Below are 21,347 nucleotides of genomic sequence, written 5' to 3'. Positions count from 1 at the left end.
CGTTGCTGAGAGCGTCTTTGCTCCCCCGCGCGGTCGCGAGTGGGCAGCTTTGCGGGAAGGGCGAGGGCGCGGAAGGTGGGAAGCCCCCCCCCCGCTCCACTCCCCCTCGAGGCGGGCCGGGGCATCCAAGCCTCTCTCGGCCAGGCTTCCCCTCCAAGCTCGCCCGCCCCGTCCTTCCCCCCGCGAGAGGCGCTCGGCGCGTCCCCGGCTAGGAGGAGCAGGCGCCCCCGAGGCGAAGGCAGGCCGCCCAGAGGCCGGTGCGGGGACCGCGCTCCTCTCGCAGCAGCGCTAGCAGCCTCCGCGCCGGCCGCCCCTGCAGTAGCTCCGAAGGCGCAGCGTCGGGCCTCTCCGGGCTCGGCCCCGGGGAAACGATGGAGGCCATTTGGCTCTACCAGTTCCGCCTGATCGTCATTGGGGACTCGACGGTGGGCAAATCCTGCCTCATCCGCCGCTTCACCGAAGGGCGCTTCGCCCAGGTCTCCGACCCGACCGTGGGCGTGGATTTCTTCTCGCGCCTGGTGGAGATCGAGCCCGGCAAAAGGATCAAGCTGCAAATCTGGGACACCGCCGGCCAGGAGAGGTTCAGGTGAGCAGGGCTCGGTCCCGGATGGGTCCTGGGGGGGGGGGCTGGGGAGGGAGGTTGCCCTTTGCTTGGAGGGAGAGGCAGAGGGCAGGAGGAAAGACCCTACTGGGCCTGGGGGGAGGGACGCCTTTCATTTTACTTATTTATTTTTTAATTTGATTTATATGCCGCCCTTCTCCGGAGACTCAGGGCGGCTTACAATGCGCTAAGCAATAGCCTTCATCCTTTTGTATATTCATACAAAGTCAGCTTATTGCCCCCACAAACTGGGTCCTCATTTCACCTACCTTAGAAAGGATGGAAGGCTGAGTCAACCTTGAGCCTTGGAGAGATTCGAACCTGCAGTAATTGCAGACAGCTGGTGTTAATAACAGGGTGCTTTACACCACTGTACTACCAAGGCTCATTGAGTCAGTGGGGAGTTGGATGCTCTTTGGTCAGATTTAATCTCCCCCCCTCCAAGGGAAAATCCATGGCAGGCAGCAGTGGTCTTAGTTGCTTTTCAAGAAAGAAGTCTCCCCTGGGGTGCAGAGAAGGATCTCCAGACCTGGAGAGTGGGGGACAAGGGGTGCCACCTCCAGAATGCGTCCCTTCCTAAGGTTGTGATGCAGCAGGGTCTCAAGACAAGCTTGTTCACGTCCCTTGTCTTCTCCTTCTTGATTGGGAGCCTCGACAACCGTTTGGGAAACCGACTTCTAGCCACCATGGACTTTACAGGGGCCATGATTAAAGAACGGGGCAGACCCAGGTTCAGGTCCAGCCTCAGCCCTGGAAACTCATTGGATGACTCAGGGCCAATCGTTTTCTCTCAGCCTAACCTACCTTCCAGGAATGTTGTGTGAATGAAAAAGAGAGACCTGCCCTCAATTCTCCCAAAAAAAGAAAAGAAACATGGAAAGTAAATGCACCAAATCAAACTAAATCTTCCCAGGGGCGAAGGTGCCACGGTTCCTCCATCAAAAGGTCCATGCCACAGCCTTGTTGTTGTGTGCCAGACAGGTAGAGCTTAATATTCTTGGTCACAAAGCTAGAGATGCCCAAAGGGAAATAGTTGATGCCACCTCTTCTAGGAAAAAGGTATGCTTGTCCCATGGAGAAAACTCTTCTGCTTTTAGCCCTACCTTCTAGGGAGGACCTACCTGTGGCTCCTCTCTCGGCTCCATCTTGAAAGCCAAAAAACAGAGAAGAAAACCAGCCTTCAATCAAGACATGACTTCACATCTGGCTCTATAGGCATTTGACCTGCTATTCAGAAATTTACTTGTCCGGCAGAAGGCTCACAGATGACTAGAAATAGAAGCTATTTCTATTAGCTTCTATTACAGAGAAGTTTTGTCCACTTCACAAAAGACAAGACCATTATATAGGTCTCTGCTCCAAACATGAGGCTCTTTTCTTACACCTTTCTTAGTCAATAGATAGTTGGCCACTCTCTTGAGAGCCAGGGAAGGCAATGAATTATAGTGGCCTGGTGGTTCCATCTCTTCTGGTAGATTCCCGATTCCTGCCATACCAGCTTCACATCTTAACACCAAGAGCAAGCAAGAATGAGAGAAAGAGCAAGGGGGAACTTGAACCTCAACTGTTTGATTGCTCCATCCATTTGAAGGTATCTCCGCAAGTTTGGAGACCAGCTACAGCCAAGAGGCCAGGTGACTGCCAAAGACCAGGAACTGGAAGCACTGCTCCACAACAATTGTCCAGTCTGATGAAGTAGGTTCCAAAAGGCAAAAGAACTTCCAGAGGAAATGGAGCAATGACGACAACCATCTTTCCAATGCAACTGGTGTCCCAATGCACTTGGCAAAGGGCAGCACCAATGGCTGCAACTTTGGCAGGCTGAACAAATACTAGGCAAAAGTAGAAGTGATTCTTTGGCAGTTGAATCAGTACTAAGTGCCCCAGCAGTGATGATCTTTTGGTGACTGGGATAATCAGAAAGCAGGGCATCGGCATCGAAGCCATCAAATCATGTCAAAACCGAATGAGTTAGCTTCTCCTTTCCTCCATCAACAGAATGGCAGTGGAAGAACCAAGCAGCTCTGGATGTAGTGGTATGTCAGAGGAAGTGGGAATGAGGCCCAGTAGTACAGGAGAGACACAAACCAGCCCAACATGGCCTACTATGACAACAAGAGGAACATCCCTCATTGGGCTCAGTCTACCCACACAGAACATGGGAGCAACATCAAGGTTACCTCCCTGAGTGTGAAACAGTCTTCTGGGCTAATTGATAATGAGCTTCAGAATAACTCATGGAAAAGATACTGGAGAAGAAAGGAACCACTGCCCTTATTTCCAGAAGGCCTCAAATGAATCATTTTCTTCTCCATTCTTCACTTACTTGCAATTTTCTTTGCATTTGCACAGGAAAAAAAAGAAGTAGGAGATCCCAAAAGTCACGACAAGTAAAGACCCAGGGAGGAATTGGACATTCACCCTGGCAGTATCAGAAGCAGAAAGAGGGTCAGAAGAACAAGGAGATGGGCCACTGTCCCTCAATCAGTATCTTCAGTTAGTAACACAAAAAGTCATGAAGAATCTGTTTAGCCTGCAAGAACTGAAGAATTAGTTATGTGAGATGCCTGTGGCCCATTCTTCTTGGGATTCAGATTGAGAGGAAGGCTACCTGTCTAACCATGGCTTTACCAACCTGCATTTTTTTTCCATCAGAGACTCTGTAATGTTGACATATTCCTGGTGATCTCAATAAGTTAACAGAGGTACTCATCCTGGATCTGGGCTTCAACAATCCCACAATCAGTGCCTCCTGCAAATATCCCCTTCCGTTTCCAGCAGAATGACCTTTCCATATTTCTTCAGAGAGAAAATCTCTGAAGTGAATAAAATCAATCAAACTCAGGACTGTTCCGGATCCATGCTGGAAAACAACTTCCCAGCCAGGAACATCATGGATTCTCCCAGCCGTATCTGAGACTGATAAGCTGATACCATCATTGGTTTCTAAACTGATAGTGCCAAGAGATTTAAGAGAGATGCTCACAGAACCAACAGAACGGAGTGGCTCAAGCAAATCCACGAAAACCAGTTCTAGAACCCAGGGTTGAAGCTACCACTTGTATCATCTTTGGTAAGATGACCTTCTCCCAGAAGTCCCAACAGAAACCAAACACCAAAGAGAAAAGAGAAGGCATCAACAGGTGATTCAGAACAGCAATTGACTACTTACACTGAAATTAGGTCCACAACCTTTGGAATGGTGGCATGAGGGGACGATGACTCAAGCATTGGGAGACGGATCATCAGTTATTTGAAATCTGACTACCTAGCAAAGGCTTTCTTGGGGGAAAAACAATCTGAGGAGGTAAGTCAACTCAATTGGAGTGGAAAATATGAAATCCTTGCCCTAAATTCTGAAGAACTGATACAGAGACTCCTGTCTCTTTCAGAGGTCACCAAGATACCGATAACCCTAGGATTCTATGTCATGGTGGCCCATTTATCAGAAAAACTGACCTGTGCTTTCTCTTCAGTTCCAATGCTATCCAAAAGAGGTCACAAGATGATGCTTGAGGCATGGGTGATATTAATTGCTTTATTCTGGCCCTGGAGAACACTTTAATGGATGAGCAAGGAGGCTGAAATTCAGACTTCCTGTCCTGCAGCAGCTGACATCCTAGACAGGCGAGGGATATTTACCCGAGCTACATGACGCCATCCAGTTATTCACTGTTTTTCCTCCTGGGACTTGTCATTGGTTCTTAGGGATTTCATGACTGCTCCCTTTCAACTTACTCGTCATGCTCCCAATAACATGTTAATCTACAAGACAGTAAGGCAGTCCTAAATCTGTCTAGAAGGATTGAGGAGAGGTGACAAAGGATTTGTGTGTATTCCAAAAAGACAAAGTGGTGCTAAGATTGGATCTCTGCTTCATGCCCCTGGTCAGTTCAAGATTCCACCAAATAGAGGAGATTGTATCTTCCCATATCTGGCAGAATGAACCACGAACAAGTTAGATGTCTGCAAGGCCCAAAGAAAATCCTTCAACTCAAGCAAGACAGAGGGCTGATCCCCTATCTACAGAACAAGAAACCTGAAGAGATGAGTTATATAATCCACCATCAGCAGGAAGGCCAAGAAACACTCTTGTCCAGTCATCCAGCAAGAAATCCATTGGCAACAGGATGTTTGGTGGTGGCTGGATGGACGGACTACATCAATAGGCATGACAGTTGGAGTCCCATTAATGGTCCTTTGTATAGCAATCACCTGGACAGAACTATTCATGTTCATGGACATATTTGCCTCCACAAACACAATCTTGAACACATGGTGCCATTATCTATGGAGGTTCTCAGTCATCCAAGTCATAGTTATCCCAAATGTACTTTTTCAAAAGGCAACTGGATTTTGTTTTTGCTAATAAAGTCCAGGACTTTGTTACGAAAAACAAAATACTTAGGAAAGGACAAAGTCCTAAGAAGCAAAGTCCTTAGGAAATACAACATCCAGTTACCTTTTGAAAAAGCACCTTTGGGACATGGTGCCATTTACTGACCCTACCTAGGAAGTCTAACCTAGTTTATACCTTCCTTACCAGCTAACTTTTCAGTAACCAAGAATGGTGGTAGAACTACTGCACAGCAATAGGACCTTCCATGAACCTTTCACGAGAACAATTCAATGTATATAGATGTGAAGTCGTACCGGAAGCAAAGAAATTTTGCAAACTTGAGAAGGAAGGAAATACAGACTTAACTTTTACAATCTTTGAAGGAAAGAATTCAAGGCTTCCTTTTTAACATTCACAACAACCTGTGTAGTAGTGGAAAGGGATTGATGCAAAGTTATCCAGAAAGAGCTTTGTTGCAGAGTAGATACGAACTTGTGACTGCCTAATCCTAGTCTACTGTGGTAACTCAATTCACATCACCCTAGGGCAAAATGTGGGGTTTTTTGGTTCTGATGTGAGTCCAACTATTTTGATTTATAGTTTAGCCTGCTAAAAAGATTCAGCCATATCATAGATTTATTAAAATTATGATTCACTGTGATGCATGAACCCAGTTACAGAGGGGTTCAACATTCCAAGCCACAATGTACTCAGCATGTTCTGGGACCCCAGCCATTCTGGCTACACAATGGCTTAGCAAAACTTTAAACTATTCTGGCTGTATTAATATCACACTGAACACCAGGCAAATCAACTACATTTTGCCTAGCATGTGTGAATTCTGCTGGGCGGTTAATTCAAAGTGTTCCGTGCTCTCAGGCAAAGTATCACATATAACAGCCAATACCTACTAATATTGTGTCCTCTAGCTTATTCTGGTAGGATCATGTCCAACCAGGAACAGTTTTGCTGGCCACAATGACTTGACTTAAGACATTGTGCTCTGAAAACAGATTGTGTTTATCACAGTGTATGACACTTGTCATGAATGCGTGGCAAGATAGTCCTCGACGTATGACCACAATGGAGACCAGAATTTCTCAATTTGTTGTTAAGCAAGGCGGTTGCTGAGTTTTACCCAATTTTACCAACTTTTTGCCATTGTGGTTAAGTCAGTCATTGCCGTTTTCAAGCACATCCAGCTTTTCCCTTTGACTTTGCTTGCTGGAAGCCAGCTGAGGAGGTCATAAATGGTGATCAAGTGACCCCAGGATGTTGCAATCATTGTAAATACATGTCCGAGGCCAAGCAATCAAATTGTGATCATGTGACTGTAGAGAGGCTGTTGGTTGAAAGTATGAGGACTGCTGGTAAATCACATTTTTCAGTGCCGTGATAACTTCAAACGCTCACTAAATGAATGGTTGTAAGTCGAGGACTAACCTATAATGCACTTGTAGGAACCATTCCTCAAAATAGTGCATTATCTCTTTGTTAGTCTTTAAAATGCAGCATTAATTAGTTAAATGAGCACCAAATGATTGGATTTGTGCAACATGCTAAACCACGCATGCAATTTATAAACTGGAATGGCTGAGTTTACTCAGCATAGTAAGCCAGGGTTTGTATAACCAGCTTGTTGAACAAGCCACAGTTGCTCTCTATGCACAATATAAATCACAAGCCATCATTTTAATGCCATAGTGGCTGGGCTTGAACCACACATTAAGCCCAAAGGAATCCAGCTTGGATCATATTCATACAGCAAACCATCTTTTGGATCGATTTGTATCTGATGGGTACCTGCAAGACAAAAAATAGCTATGATTTGGTGCTTGCATTTTAATTTTTTCTGACGATCTTTCTTCCTCTCTTGGGTCTTTGCTCTCTTCCAGATCCATTACGCGAGCCTACTATAGAAATTCCGTTGGTGGCCTGCTCCTCTTTGACATTACCAACCGCAGGTCCTTCCAGAATGTCCACGAGTGGCTGGAGGAGACCAAGGCACATGTCCAGCCTTATCAAATTGTCTTTGTACTAGTGGGCCACAAATGCGACCTGGACACGCAGCGGCAAGTCACCCGACACGAGGCCGAGAAACTGGCCCTCGCTTACGACATGAAGTACATTGAGACCTCGGCACGGGATGCTATTAACGTGGAGAAGGCCTTCACTGACCTGACTCGAGACATCTATGAACTCGTGAAAAGGGGGGAGATAAGCATCCAGGAGGGCTGGGAAGGGGTCAAGAGCGGCTTTGTGCCCAACGTTGTGCATTCTTCAGAAGAAGTGGTGAAGTCAGATAGGAGGTGCCTGTGCTAACTGGGAAGTCCCCGCGAGGAGGAAGGAGGCTGACTCTTGAGTAGCCCCAATGGGTTCCATTCTACTCCACAAACTTGGTGGGAAGGCAGAGAAGGTGCAGTTTGGTAGGCAAAGCACCGGCGCTTGGACTGCTGGAGGACAAAAGGAGGCTATAACCCCACCATGTACGAATCAATCCAGATGCATGTTAATGTGGTAGAGATAAGGCCATGGGAGTCTGGAAAAACGGGGTAGGGATAGTCACCATCAATGGGTTTTATGTACCCTGGTTTAAATAGATTCATCTATCATTGCTTTTCGCTTTTCTTCTTTTTTTTCCTTTTCTTTTTCTTTTGAAGCCATAGTCCAAATCGCCTATAATTAGGAAGTGTATTTAGAGCAGGAACAAGGGAGAGAGAAATCATATGCTTGCTACCTTTTAATAATCACCATGGCTGAAATAATAATAATAAAAGGCTTGCTGCAATAGAAATTAAATGTTAAAACATTGCAGAGCCACTAAAATTGAAGCCAGAAAGACCCTTACTTTATTAGTTCCAAAGCTTCTGGGAATTTGATAGTTTAGGTTCCACCATTAATCTGGGAAGAACTCACCAGTTGAATCGGTAAGGTAAATATTTATTGGTTCTTTATGAGATGCATAGCTGCATTCCTTCAAAAGCCTAAGGGTACATCATGCTCCCCCCTTATTTTTCTCCAGAAAAGCAGCCCCACGAAGTAAGTTGGTGACTGGCCAGAGTCAAAGTCATCCATGGTTGAGGGGCACCTGAAAGACCCTGGGTGTCCCCAGTCCTAGCCCAACATTTCAACCATTACAGTACCCATATTGATTCTCAATCCTGAAAGGATTCCCATGATGATATTTTCTAATTGAGCTCTATGAGTCAGGTATGCAATACTTTCCATGTTAATGTTAGAATTACACAGTGATGAGTTTTCCCTTTGTATTTGATGATTCCCTCTCCCTATCACTTAAACCATGTTCAGTTTAAAGAAATCTTTCAGTTCTTGCTGGGTCTTTCATCCAAGAGCTGAAGGAATTGGAATCTCGGTTGTTAGATTTCTGCAAGAAGAGGTAACCCTATTGATTTATTACTAATAATGGTTATTAAAATACATGATTGCATTTATATTCTACCTTTTCTCAGGGAGTCCCAGCATACTTACAGTATGTGGGCTCTCTTTCTCAATACCACAAACCTTTGAAGTAGGTTGGACTAAAAGGTTAACTGGCCCAAAGTCTCACAGCGAGACATTGATCACCTCATTAGATCACCCTGATCTAAGTCCAGTTCATTATCCACTACATCCCTTAATGAAATGTTGGTGGTTGCTTGGGCCACCTGGAAAGTTGCATTCCAATAAGCGATAGGAAGAGGGGGGGCTGATGTGTGTGTGAGAGGGGGATACTATTTAATCAAGGATGTTCTAATTTTCTTCTGGAAAAAGCCAAGATTGATTAAAGTTGAAATAGCATTGAAACCATGCTTCCTGCTCTTTCCACGTTGCATTTCCTGCGAGTCCCAGCTGAAAAGAAAGAGGATGCATGGTAAGATAGGCAAGATAGAAACCATTGTTTTGCAAGCCAGTTAACTTGCAAGTGTTGTAGTTTTAAAGGCCTTTCTTTCCCTTCCGGACACATTATCAATCATTTAAGCGTTGCTTTAAGAAAGCAAGCTAGAATAGTTAAGCAAGGGCGCTCATGACACGACCTGAAATTCTTAGAGGAAAATCAGTGTCTTCAAAAGCGATGGAAGTGAGCAGAGGGTCTTGATGTGAGCAGAGGGAAGTAATCAGCGACTTGCAAGTGACATAATGTCGTTTGGGAGATGCTGAATGATGGGAAACGGCTTTTAAAACCAAGATGAATCTGTGCATTTTCAGCAGCAGTTCCACTTTTTCTCTTGTTGATCATTTTGCATCTGGAGCTGGGCTTTTTCTGAATGCAGAAAAAAGGAAAGGAGGGTTGGATTCCTTGAGAGCATTGTAAACATTCCTGAAGAACGTTTAGGAAGAAGCCAATGTTAAAAGAAACAATATTAATTTTGAGTGTTGCTTTCTTTTAACGAAATAGTTTGCTTTGAGGCAGAAAAGGGCTATACTGTTTTTAATGACCTACATACTGTACATCCAGGGTGTTTACTTTTCTTTTTTGGAGGTGACGGTAATAATGTAATAATCAGCAGAAGACACAAGTAAACATACATCCCATTTGTTAAGGCCATTGAGAAACATTTTTATAGTAATACAATAGAATAAGGGAGGAAGCCCACATATACTCAAGACTATTTTTTTTTATCAGTAAGTCAGATTTAGACTAATTTCAAGAATGTTGCTAGCGTTGAACCCAGGAGTAAAATAGATTGTAGGATTGGTTATATTTTGCATGCTCTGGCTCAAATTGTAGCTTTATATAAGGAATAAAGATAGAAAGGCAAATGCTTCTTTCTGCCTATTAACTAATTAAAGACGTTTTAGTCAATCATCTGAATTTCTGAATATTACTTAAACATGCATTTGGGGGAGGGGGGAACATTTCTATGAAACAAAGAGGTTGGGTTCTTTTTAGATAGTATCTGTGGGTGTGACAAACAAACATTACTATTGTAGAAAAATTCCAGCTTCTTACATAGATTGCTGCTTATGATCCAGTACGTGTTTGCATTGAATATGCTTTTTTAAAAAAATAGGTCTATTTCCCCAGAAAGGGAGGGGGTGTTAGCAGTTTAAGTCAATTAATCAAATTGGATTTTTAGAATCAATCTATCAAGCTGATGAAATGTTGGAGCACCTTTAAAAGCTAGCTTTTTTCAGATAGGAGAATAAAGGGTGGGAAGAAGTGATGATAAATCCATGTAATACTTTAACAAGTGTCAGTACATTCGTTGGAACTTTTGTTTCATTCTGAGTTTTTTTCTATAGTTTTCGGTTTCTGCATGATTCACCGGTGACTTCAGATAATTTCTATGATCAAATTAAGGCAATATGTAAACTACTTTTTAAATGCCTGTTTACCAAGTGTTGAAAGATATGCTTAAGTATCTTAGGTTACAGTTGCTTGTAGATTTCATCTGGACTTGGAATAGTTGATCCATTAAAGCAAAATAATTAATTCAGAAGTGATTTTATAAATGAGCCTTATACTTCCATGTGCTGTTCAATTCTCTAGAGAATATTTCATATACATGTACATTGTGCACACACAGATTAAAACTTGGGCTGTCCTAGAACCATGTACATTAGCAGGAGATAAAGACAGAGAAGAGCAACAAAGATGATTAGGGGATTGGAGGCTAAAACATACAAAGAATGATTGCAGGAATTGAGTATGTCTAGTTTATTATTTTTATTTTTATTTTTTTTGGTACTAGGGGTGACATGATAGCAGTGTTTCAAATAGCTATGGGATTGCCACAAAGAAGAGGGGGATCAACCTATTCTCCAAAGGCAGGACAAGAAGCAATCAAAAGGAGAAGCAACCTAGAACTAAGGAGAAATTTCCTGACAGTGAGAACAATTAATGAGTGCAATAGCTTGCCTCCAAAATTTGTGAGTACTCCAACACTGGAAGTTTTTAAGACAAGATTGGACAACCATGTCTGAAATTGTATAGGATTTCCTGCAGGGGGTTGGATTAGAAGATCTCCAAGGTTCCTTCCAACTGTTATTCTGTTATAGTCTTTTCAGTGACACTTCCTCTGGATATGAGGATGCATTCAGGCCCAGTTTGGTGGTATTCTTATAGCACCCTAACCTTTGGTAGTTTTAAACTTGGTTAGTACTTTTTGTGGCTCAGCATGTTATATGAATCCCACCAATGGCACTACCTGATGTTAAGACAAAATTTAACGTGCAAACCCAAGTCGGTCTAATCTGAAGTCCAAAATCAAGAACACCTCCTAAATCAGCCTTTACTGGATGGGTTATGGAGTGAATGGAGGACTTTCTACATGGAAAGTTCAATTGTGAACTCTCACCTTGGCTTTTTTTACTGTCTCAGGAGCACTGCATCTCTCCTAGGGACATGGCAGGTGACCAGGAACCCTGTTTGCCCTTGATTAGAAATTTCCCTAGAACTGTCAAATTTGCTGGGCAAAAGCTTTTTCTTTTAAATACACCTTCAGTAAATTTTCCAAGTAATCACAGAATCAAAAAGGAAAAAGGAGGGATCTAGAAGATTGTGTAGGAACATCGGCTTTTGGGGGGCCATGTACTAAGATTATTTACGTGATTAAAAAATTATTTTTTAAAATAATTTTTTTACTGTCATTTTTTAAAAAAGGAGTCTGGATCCTGCACCAATCTAAATCAAAATCTATGAACTAGCGTAGTAGCAAATGTCTTTCAGTTTTTTTCTGGGTTAATACTGACTTAATAATAAACATCTTTGATTTGTACTATCATGTATGAGGATGACAAAGACACACAGAAAATATATTGGAAGGTGAAATGGAATGGAAATGAAATGGAAGGTCTAATAATCCTGATAAAAACCTGTCAGTCTTTTTCTGATTTACATTTGTAACCCCTCTATACAATTAGCAGTGTACCAAGGATTCCTGCCTTTTTTAAAAAATGGGAGGGGCTTGATTTTGTAAACCTGATTTCTGAACTGATTTGAGTAGATTTCTGTGCAAGAGAAAGGGCTAACGAGGCCATAGGAAGCTCCATTTTCTTTCTGCTATCTGGCAAAATCCAGCAAAAATAGAAACGAGCCCGTTTATTAGTTTCAAGTTCACAATCTTAGTCTGCATGCTGGATTTAAAGAAAAATCCAGACCCTCCAGATATATAATTATACTGTACATTTTTGCTAGCTTTCTGTTTTATGACTGTAATGAAATGTGATGCAATATGTTGTATTTAGCTGTGTGTGGATGAAAATTATGCTCGCGCTTAGCAAAGCAGTTAATGTGAATATGTGACATGCAATACATGTAAGGATTACTTTATTTTCCACCATTTTTCATGAAACCTCAAGTAACTCTGTGTACATGAACTGTGGTGGGAAACTCCCCCCCCTTCCCCCACAGATTAGGTTAAAAATAAACACCACCCACTGTTTGCCATGGAATCCAGGTTTTTTTTTTAACTTGTAGACATGTGCCGTCATTTGAAGTATTTTAGAAGTGTCTGTCATTAAGCACAACTGGAATGAAAAGATTCTAACATAAATGGGATAATATTCCAATTGGATGACTGCCAAGGTAACCCCTTGCGATATTGGCTTATTGGTATCATGCGTAGCTATGCCGTCATTGAAATGCATCCATAAAGGTTTGTGTTGCAGATAAATAGCCCTCTTCTGAAATGCTACAACTCCAGGCATCAAGTGAAGATGTTTCCTATTCTAATTACAGCAGCCTCTGCTGATCTCTGGCCCTGGACATTTCATGGACATTTTGGCAGTCCAAGGAAGACGAGATTCTTGTGGTTGTCTTGGAGTAACTCTCTACTGTGGCCCTGAGGGAAATGTAGTTGTTAGACTCAGAGCACAGCCAGTGCTATTTTTTGTGACCAGATACGGTTATCGAAGTACACTGTTGCAAAGGAGAGACTGCCTGGATGGCATTTTGGCCAGAATCGATTAGTTTTTCAAGGACTAGCCTTTTTGGTTGACCTTATCGGAGAATTCCTCAATCGCTCTAGCTCAGTTACCATGAGCTGGGTTGAAAGTTAAATTATGTGGCTTTCCGTGAAACATGAAGATGATCTGAGTCCAACAGATACTTGGATTACCCAGTTATTCCTTTCATTTCGCCCTTTTTCATCTTGATGTCTTGATAGGAAGCACTGATCTTTAGCTAAATTACCTAGGAGATTGAACACATTTGGAGGGCAACCAGAATATGGAAATCTAGATTAGTTTTAGTTTGTTATCCTGCAAATTTTCTGAATATCAGTTATCATTGGGGGAAAAACATTTTTCCTCTCTCTTGGAAGAGGAGAAAAAGATAGGATCGAAGAAATGGAAAGATGGAAAAGGACAAGACAGAAAAGATGGGAAAATGTGTAACACTGCTTCAGTAGAATAATAGATTGAGACTTAATTCCCAGAATTTTGCTTTAATAGCTGTCTATATCCAGGTCATTTCAGTGTTGAGTCAATTTTTATTGGAAAAAAGGACCAAAAGTCTTCACAGTACACAGGCATTGTTGATTTCATCATGGTGCAGAAGCCAATGTTGATTTTAAATGTTTTTGAAGTATTATAGTATTATTTTTAATAGTAATAATAAACACTGATTTTAAGGAAGTATTGATAATCAAATTATATATTCACTTTGGGAGTACTGCAAAGAAATCTTTGGATTTTTTTAAAATAACAAAGCAACTGGGAAGTTGCAGGTTTATTCAACAAAATAGATTTTTTGGCAATATAAGCATGTTAATGTCTGAGTTTTTCATAATTGGGAAGATTGCTTTTTTTGTTCCAGCTGCAACTGAATTAAACAAAATATCCTTTTGGTTTCTTTTTTGGTAAAACACAAATATACACTTTGGAATCTTAAGGATGTAACATTTTGAGGTGCCATTCCTGAATATATCTGTATGTTCTTCATTTACATACCCTGTCTTTATTTTTTCTCAACTACATGCCTAATGCTCCTGTTTTGTTCTATTTTTCTCTTCGCTATTTTAACAAGAAACATTTTGGAAATGTTAGCACATTTTAAGTTTCACTGTTTTAATATAAATGAAATAATAGTACAAAACTTTACAGATATTGTTTATTAAATGAAACTAGAAGCCAGTTAACATTTGCACTGAATGGTGAGGTGAAACCTGAGCAGCTATGGTAGTTACACTGCTAATTTGGCCATCAGGTGTGCTTCAAAGAAAAGGTGTCAAGGCAACATTTTTGCAAGGCTTCCTTAATAAGCAACATGGGAATAACATTCAACCTGACAACACAGCTGAGCTGCAATACACCATTTATGTTCCAGAAGTTGCAGCAAGTATCTTTGCAAGTGTTGAGACATCTGGACCAAACGGGAAGAATGGCCAGCATGTCAGTAAAATGAAGCAAAGTATTAAAAAATTTGGCTGCCCATTTGAAAAATCGGGAGGAATTGATATTTATGTATACAAGGACCAACTAAGACCACAAACAGGATTCAGTGTTTTATTATTTAACCCTTCAAAGGCCAATTGTGATCTTTTGAAGTACCAAGATGAGCCATTCTCCGGAACAGAATTAAACAGAGAACGTCTGGATATTAAAGGGGTCATTTGCCAAAAACATAACGATGTATTCACTCTGTCACATCAACTCTACGTTTGTCCCCATGATATATTCTGTGGACCTCTTTAATAAATCTTGAGCATTAAAGAGTATCTGTGACTTACAAAATGACCCTTTCTAATTCCCTTGACTCAAATCCCAGATTGATGAGGGGCTTCTTCACTACATACTGTTGTGGCTCCTTTTCCAACAAGCCAATTGCATGAAGCATGCATGGGACCAAATAAGATTTGCCCTTTTTAAAGAATAAAAAAACCAAAGATGCTCGCCATTATGTCAACAACCAAAAAGATTAAATTAAACACAGTCCATCAAAGGCTGAACCGAACCGTAGTTTAAAAGTAAGAAAAAACAAAACCGTATTTAAAACTAACAGAACTATGCTGTGTTCTTAGCAGGGTCATCCTTGTTTCTTCGCTTTACATCCCAATTATAAACTCTGGCCATATCTGCAGACAGAGATTAAGGAAGGTATGGTTCAAAAGCAGACACAATTCTCTTGCATTTTCCGGCTTCGCTGGCACTAAGGCAGGTTTATTTATCAATATAAAATGCTCCTTAATGGTGCTTAGAGAATAGAAAAGCTGATTTTCCCAAGCCAATGCCTTCCAGGTGGATTTGAAATTTCCATAACTCCACAGCCAACACAGATAGACCAAGGAGCGCTGGTAACAAATTTCAAGGAGGCTTTTTCACTATCCCCTGCAAAGTTCCCCTTTTAGGACATCCTGGATCCCCTGCTTGTTTGGAGAAGCAGCAATGCTCCTTTGAATCAAATTGCTCTCAATTGAGAGGATAGAATATTGACAACCAGATAGTTTATTCATGTATGGTTTTGAAAAATCTGCCTGCTGATAATTGTTTATAGGATCAACCTCTTCACCGTCTACTAAATATAGATATCGGGTGAAATTCTTCCCACATCATGCTTAAGTAGCAGCTTATAATGATACTGGGGATGATTACTCCAGGCTCCAATTCATTAAAAGAGAAAATAGCTTATTCTATTAACAAACAGCCCAGTGAGAAAATAGCAACAATTCAAGAATGAGCATAGAGATAGGCAGAGAGAATAAGCAGTCTATTCAATAATGCAATGTATTTTCTATACCTGCTTCAGAAATATAAAAGACTGTTTGGAATTTCTCCTGAAATGGAGCCCTAAAATAAGCAATATTTTAACGAAGCACCTGGAGGATCCATTTGCTTTTCTGTAGAGCAGGGGTCCCCAAACTCTGGGCGGTGGCCCACTATCGGGCCACAGCTATTTGTAACAAGGCCGCGTAGCATCAGGCCAGTATGCCCACTCACGCATGCAGCTCAACTCGTGCGAGCGGTGGGCCAGCGCATGTGTGCAGCTCAACTTGCGCAAGTTGAGCTGTGCTTGCATACTGGCCTGTTGCTCACATGGCTCAATTTCCCCTCCCCCCGCCCCGCCAAGCTTCAAAGGTTGGGAACTGCTGCTTGTAGAGAAAATAGTTTGAAGTCCACACTGAATCTGCACATTATCAAAAAAATAAAAATAATATGCTAAAGACTTAAGGCAGAGGAGCTTTGTTATCAATGATCGAGGTAATAGGGATCATTTTTTCCCCCACAGATCCTACATTGGTTATGCATCCACTGTTTTTAAGTGGATTTGATGGTACCTAGCTCCAAGAATCCACTTTGGCTGAAATACACCTCAGAAATACAACTCTTGGAACTGCAATTCCTTGATACCTGGTGCTGCCTTGAAGTAGCTGAGTGCAAATGCAATGAACAAGCAGAGGTACACCCAACAAGACCATTCCAACCTAACTTTTGAACCTCAAAAAGGATACTGACTTCTGTAGTTGTAAATTGATCTCTAAGGAAATCCAAATCTTCTTCTAGGGATTCAAGGTTTTTTGTAGCTGTGCTAAGATTTTTTTCTAGCAGTGCCTGGGCTTCGTCAATATCATATTCCAGCATAACATTGGCCTAAGGGCAGCATTTAAATGAAAACATATTTTTATGATTCCTTAAAGTCAAGGTAGAGTTGAAGCTCAGCTTTTGCCATCTGGAAGATGCTGACCTCCATTCATACCAGCTCTAGGCATAAGTAGATTCAGGTAATTGGGACTAGGAACAGCGAACTTGCCCATTCCTCTCTATTGGTCTTGGTGAACTTAATATCAGTTATCAGCAAATGCCTGTGGAACCCGAAACCTGGCACCTAACTGTTTACTGAATCTTGAAAACTGCAAAAATAATGGATTCAGCTAATCTTTGAACTGTGCCATGAAGATGAGAATCATGTTACTGACCAGCAATTTTCATTCTTAACTCATACATTGTTTCAGGATATAACTCTTTGTTTGGCAAAGATTTCCAAGCTGGCAAACTATGTTTTACAAGGAAGCCATGGAAGAGAATTATACATTATAGTTTGCCATATCAGATATAATAAACAGAAAATAATAAAAAAAGAAGAGTTTCAGAGTTTAGTCTCAAACTTCAAAGCAAAGTTTGGTGTCAGCATCTAAAATAAGTTTGCTAAAATAACATCACTGGGCTCCCTTTGAAAGTGGCTTAGGTATTCTTGTGATTTAAAAAAAAAACTAGTCCTGTCTTAAAAGACAGATTCCTACCATGTAAGCAAATAAGTTACATTAAATTTTTACTAAAAAATTCCCAATATCTTACAACCATATTTAGAACTACTATACATTCAGCATTGGAAGAGGTGCTTCACTTTCTAATTACTTACCCCTAACCAGAGACAAACTTTATCTGTAGGAGGAACTGATGCTTTACAGTAGACATTATCTGCCAATAAGAATCTGGTTTCCATCAGATCTGTAGATTCCTTTGGAAAAGACAAATCAACATAATCAAATCAATGGTCTATAGAGTACGTTTAATTTTCTATCATGATGAAAATACTTAAGATCTAAAGCTAACCTGTTTGTTATAACTAATGGCGCAGTGATGTGCACAAGATAGAATATTTCAAATTCCTAGAATTTGTCTAGGAATACGTATACTGCTTAGAGTTAATGAATTATTTCATTTTTCAATTGTACATGGAAAATGATGCTATATTTCCAAAGGAATTCACTCAGATAAATATTATGACTCAAAAGTGGTTAGGGTTAGCCGTAAAATTGGGCATGACTCCCTTAACGACCACCTTGCTTACCTATGGAAATTCTGGGCCCAATTGTGATTGTAAGTCAAGAACTACTTGTACTTACCTTCTTCTTTTGCATGTGTTTTAAGATCTCTAATGTCTGTTTAATTTCAGGAATTTGACCTTTTAATCTGTAAAATAAAACATTTAAAATATTATTTTTATCATTCTTTATTTGGAAAAAAATGCCCAACATTGTGATTCGTACTAAAAGTGTAGAAAGTAAAGAAGATGACCTTGACAGAAATATACAGGAACTGTTACCTAGGCAAAAGAGGCGAAGCATTTTTTAAGTCTTGAAAGATGAGATAACATTCAGAAGTGGCTCAGGCAGACACTTCCCTGATTCACTGGAGTAAAAGAAGGGCACAATCCGACTTGCAAGACTGTAGTATTATAGCTAATCTTAATAAAAGTAGTTTTGTTTTAAGCCTTCTATGGAATTGATTTCCTGGATGGTCCAACCACCTGGGCTGGCAATAAGTGAGACAGTGGATATTAAACTTTCTTAGGAAGAAAACAGCTGAGTCACAAATAAGTTACTTGCACTTACCATTGTGACTTTGCATGACGATCCCTCACACAACACATAAAAAGTAAAGCATTCTCTTCAGATATAAATGTAAGAAACAGGACCTATTGTCAGTTTACCTACCTCTGAGCTAATACAGCATTTTTTAAAAAAATAACTTTCATTGTTCCCATTATTGAATGGCAAATGAGCATCAAAAGCTCTACTTGTGACAGAATAATTGTTTTACTATATTTCAGTGCATTTTATTCAATTTCTTCTGATAATCTCAAATGTATTTCAGGATACACAACATATAGATGTGCCCTTATGAATATATGAAAATTTGTAAGCACAAAGTTAGTTATAAATATCATCATCTAGATGAATATGATGATTTGAAGACTTCCTGTAGAGGGAACAGGTTATGTATTAAAACGTTCATATTTCAGTTGCTTATAAAGATATGTATTTAGGCAAATATTACTGGAAAGAAATATCTGAAAAGTTTAACGAAAGAATTTACACTATATTATGCCTTGCAGAGAAGTGTCCAAATTTTAGAACAGCCCTTGTAAAAGTTATCGTAAACATACCCACCTTCTTTTCTTCTGGGCAAGGTTAAGCTCCATAAATTTATATTTTTGATACTGTTCATCCAGCTTCTTGAGTACTACATCTGCTGTTTCATTTCCTGGCTGTTTCATGAAAGAATCTACATCTTCCTTAAAGTAAGAATACACATATATGGTTAATTCCAAAACCACAACATCAGGCTGATGAGCCAATAATTTGTTCGTTTGCTTTTTTTCATATCCTGGCAAGAAGGACTGGCAAAATTGGATAATCAGCCCATCACTGAAATGCTTTTGGGTCTGCTCCTCAAAATCATTTCTACCTACTGGTTCACTTAAGTCTCTCTGGTTAGCTGGGAACCTAACACTGGTGGAGGAGAAACAAAAACAAAGCACTGAACTGAACTCCTAGAAAATGTATAGACCTGTTCATGCTCTTTCCTAGGCAACTATACAATGGGCTTCTTCCAGAAAGTTTCCTGTCTTCCCAGACTGGTCCAAACCAAGAGCATTACATCATAACAATAGAGTAACAGCCTAGATTTAACTCTCTTTGGTTACAAAATTAGCTGGGAAATCTTGGACTGATCATTATCCCTCTGCTTAGCATATTTCATGAAGGATTTTTTTTAAAAAAAGAGCTAGGTGGATGAAGAACCAGCAGTCAATGGAAAAGACCCTGCACACTACATTCTAGGAAAGATGGCAGATGAGTATGTTACAACCAAGGAGGTATTTTCTGTATTAAAAGAGAAAGATTCTTAGATCCAAAAATTGCTCTGCCAATCAGGTTTGTGATACAGGAGCTTAAAACCAGGAATGCAATAGCTCCATTCAACTTTACTCCTTCAGCATCTGACAAGACAAATATTTACAAGAAGCCTGCTTTTTTTTGGGGGGGGGGTTGTTTTTTGTGCCTTTAAACCTGTCTTGACCTCTAGTAGCCTCCTGGATGAGTCCTGCAGTGTGTTTTGCCTTGCCTTCTTTCTTCCTGGATTGAGAATGACCGGGACCACAGTTAACTGGCTAGCTTTGCGTCTAAGGTTGGATAGGACTCCTGATGTCTAGCCTGGTGCCTTAGCCATGACCCCCAAATGGCTCTCTACTGAAAGTGGTTTATGCTTGCTTGTCACACTACTTTCTTCATAAGGCTATGACGGACTGCCCCAATGTCCTCCAATTATCTTCATTTCATAGGCAGGACTGGAACTCAGTCTCCCAGTTCCTAGTCTGGTGCCTTCAATCCCAATGCCAATTGCCAACTAACTGTCTTTGCCTTTAAGTCAGTCTTGACTCTGGGCAATTGCCTAGATGAGTCCCTGCAGGGGCTCTTTTGGGCAACGTTTTTGGAAGTGTTTTGCCAATGCCTCCTTCTTGGAGATGAGGGAAAAGGAGTGGCCCAAAATCACCCAGCTGCTTTTGTGCCAAAGGTAAGGCTAGAACTCACCATTTTCTTATAATTAGCCCAAAGTCACCCAACTGGCTTTCATGCCTAAGGCAGGACTAGAACTCATCCTCTCCTGGTTTCCAGCCTGCTTTCTTTGACTCCTGAGCCAAACTAGCTCTTGACCACCTCATCTTCCATAAACTTCCGCAATCTCCTTTTGAAACCATGTTCAGTCCCATCCTTACACTGCAGGGTACACATGCAAGAAAACTAAACTTCCCCCAAGCATTCATTTCCAGTGTTATCTGCTGGGGATGCTCCCCCAAAGAGAACAAAGAGAGGAAAGAGACCAGCCAGACGCCTGTTGCAGTGGATGCCCTGGATCTATAGAAGCAAAAACTGGACTTATAGGAATTGTTTATTTCATTTATATCCTGCCTTTATTATTTTTTACAAATAATTCAAGCTGCCTAGAGTAGCCCCAGAGCAAGATAGGTGGCAAATAAATTTAACAAACCAATAAAGTGGCAAGCATTCCTTCTCCTCTTATTTACCTCACAACAACCACCCTGTGAGGTGGGCTGGGCTGAGAGAGAGAGAGAGAGAGAGAGGGATTGGCACAAGACGGTCTTGGAACAGAATAGAGCCTCTACCTTCAAAGGCAGTATACCGGTAAATTAGGCAGAATCCCCCCATCATCACTTCTTTCCCAAGAAACAGGATCTTTCCCCAATAGGTGCCCTTGAGCAGCTCCCACGGACTACAGCGCCCAGAATCCCCAGCCAAAGCTGCGGGAGTCACCACCCGGACCGCATTTGGGAAAGATCGCCGCTTCAGCCCTTTCCATCCAGGCACAAGCACCGAGTAGCCTCGCCGATCCCGCCCGGAGAGGAGCCTCCATGGAGGAAGGCAGTCTATCTCCAACGGCCGGCCGCGCGGGCCGTAACCGCCCCTGACAGAAACGGAGCGCGCATGCGCAGGAGAAAACGGGCGGTTGGAACGTCGCCGTCGCTTTTTCCCGCGTCCCGGCCGCTTCGCCAAACCTTTCCCCGCTCCCTTGCTTACGACGAAAATGGCCTCGGGGATGCCCAGGTGACCCCTCTTGCCGACATCGCCGGTGCCGCTGGCCGGGCCGTCGCCACAAATCGCCTCGCCGCCGGTGGCCGCCGCCATCTTGGGGAGGGAAGGCGACCGCGGCTGGCGCGCGCCGTCA

General features: G+C 41.6%; 2 protein-coding genes across 4 annotated transcripts; one reads left to right on the top strand and one right to left on the bottom strand.

Moving 5' to 3' along the window:
• The first annotated feature begins 371 nt into the window (after positions 1 to 371).
• Positions 372 to 7,735, top strand: RAB39B (RAB39B, member RAS oncogene family). The gene is made up of 2 exons (XM_070951696.1): positions 372 to 586; positions 6,836 to 7,735. Exons 1-2 carry the CDS (start codon positions 372 to 374, stop codon positions 7,260 to 7,262), a joined length of 642 nt encoding a protein of 213 aa, XP_070807797.1. The 3' UTR covers positions 7,263 to 7,735.
• VBP1 (VHL binding protein 1) lies at positions 7,680 to 21,347 on the bottom strand. Of its 3 annotated transcripts, none has more exons than XM_070951697.1 (6): positions 21,200 to 21,347; positions 18,773 to 18,897; positions 17,726 to 17,792; positions 17,239 to 17,337; positions 16,331 to 16,469; positions 13,979 to 14,956 (listed from the first exon to the last, which is right to left on the bottom strand). In XM_070951697.1, the coding sequence occupies exons 1-6, from the start codon at positions 21,305 to 21,307 to the stop codon at positions 14,886 to 14,888; spliced, it is 609 nt and encodes a 202-aa protein (XP_070807798.1). In that variant the 5' UTR covers positions 21,308 to 21,347; the 3' UTR covers positions 13,979 to 14,885. The 3 variants fall into 3 exon arrangements, with proteins under 3 accessions (XP_070807799.1, XP_070807798.1, XP_070807800.1); XM_070951699.1 differs by having other exon boundaries at positions 18,773 to 18,893; positions 21,200 to 21,338; XM_070951698.1 differs by lacking the exons at positions 13,979 to 14,956; positions 16,331 to 16,469 and adding an exon at positions 7,680 to 8,789.

Source organism: Pituophis catenifer, unplaced genomic scaffold (genome assembly GCF_029215685.1).
Source record: "Pituophis catenifer annectens isolate HBS135680 unplaced genomic scaffold, rPitCat1.0.hap2 SCAF_11, whole genome shotgun sequence".
NCBI lineage: Eukaryota > Metazoa > Chordata > Lepidosauria > Squamata > Colubridae > Pituophis > Pituophis catenifer.
Note: the sequence above shows the minus strand (reverse complement) of the source record. Positions and strands in the feature narration are given on the sequence as shown.

Excerpts from the sequence above, each read along its gene's own strand:
- RAB39B (XM_070951696.1), top strand. The coding sequence starts at position 372 with ATGGAGGCCATTTGGCTCTACCAGTTCCGCCTGATCGTCATTGGGGAC. Across the intron at positions 587-6,835 it reads GCCGGCCAGGAGAGGTTCAG|ATCCATTACGCGAGCCTACT; the intron begins GTGAGCAGGGCT and ends GCTCTCTTCCAG.
- VBP1 (XM_070951697.1), bottom strand. The coding sequence starts at position 21,307 with ATGGCGGCGGCCACCGGCGGCGAGGCGATTTGTGGCGACGGCCCGGCC. Across the intron at positions 17,338-17,725 it reads AACACATGCAAAAGAAGAAG|GAATCTACAGATCTGATGGA; the intron begins GTAAGTACAAGT and ends TCTTTTCCAAAG. Across the intron at positions 16,470-17,238 it reads AAGTTTGTCTCTGGTTAGGG|GCCAATGTTATGCTGGAATA; the intron begins GTAAGTAATTAG and ends TGCTGCCCTTAG.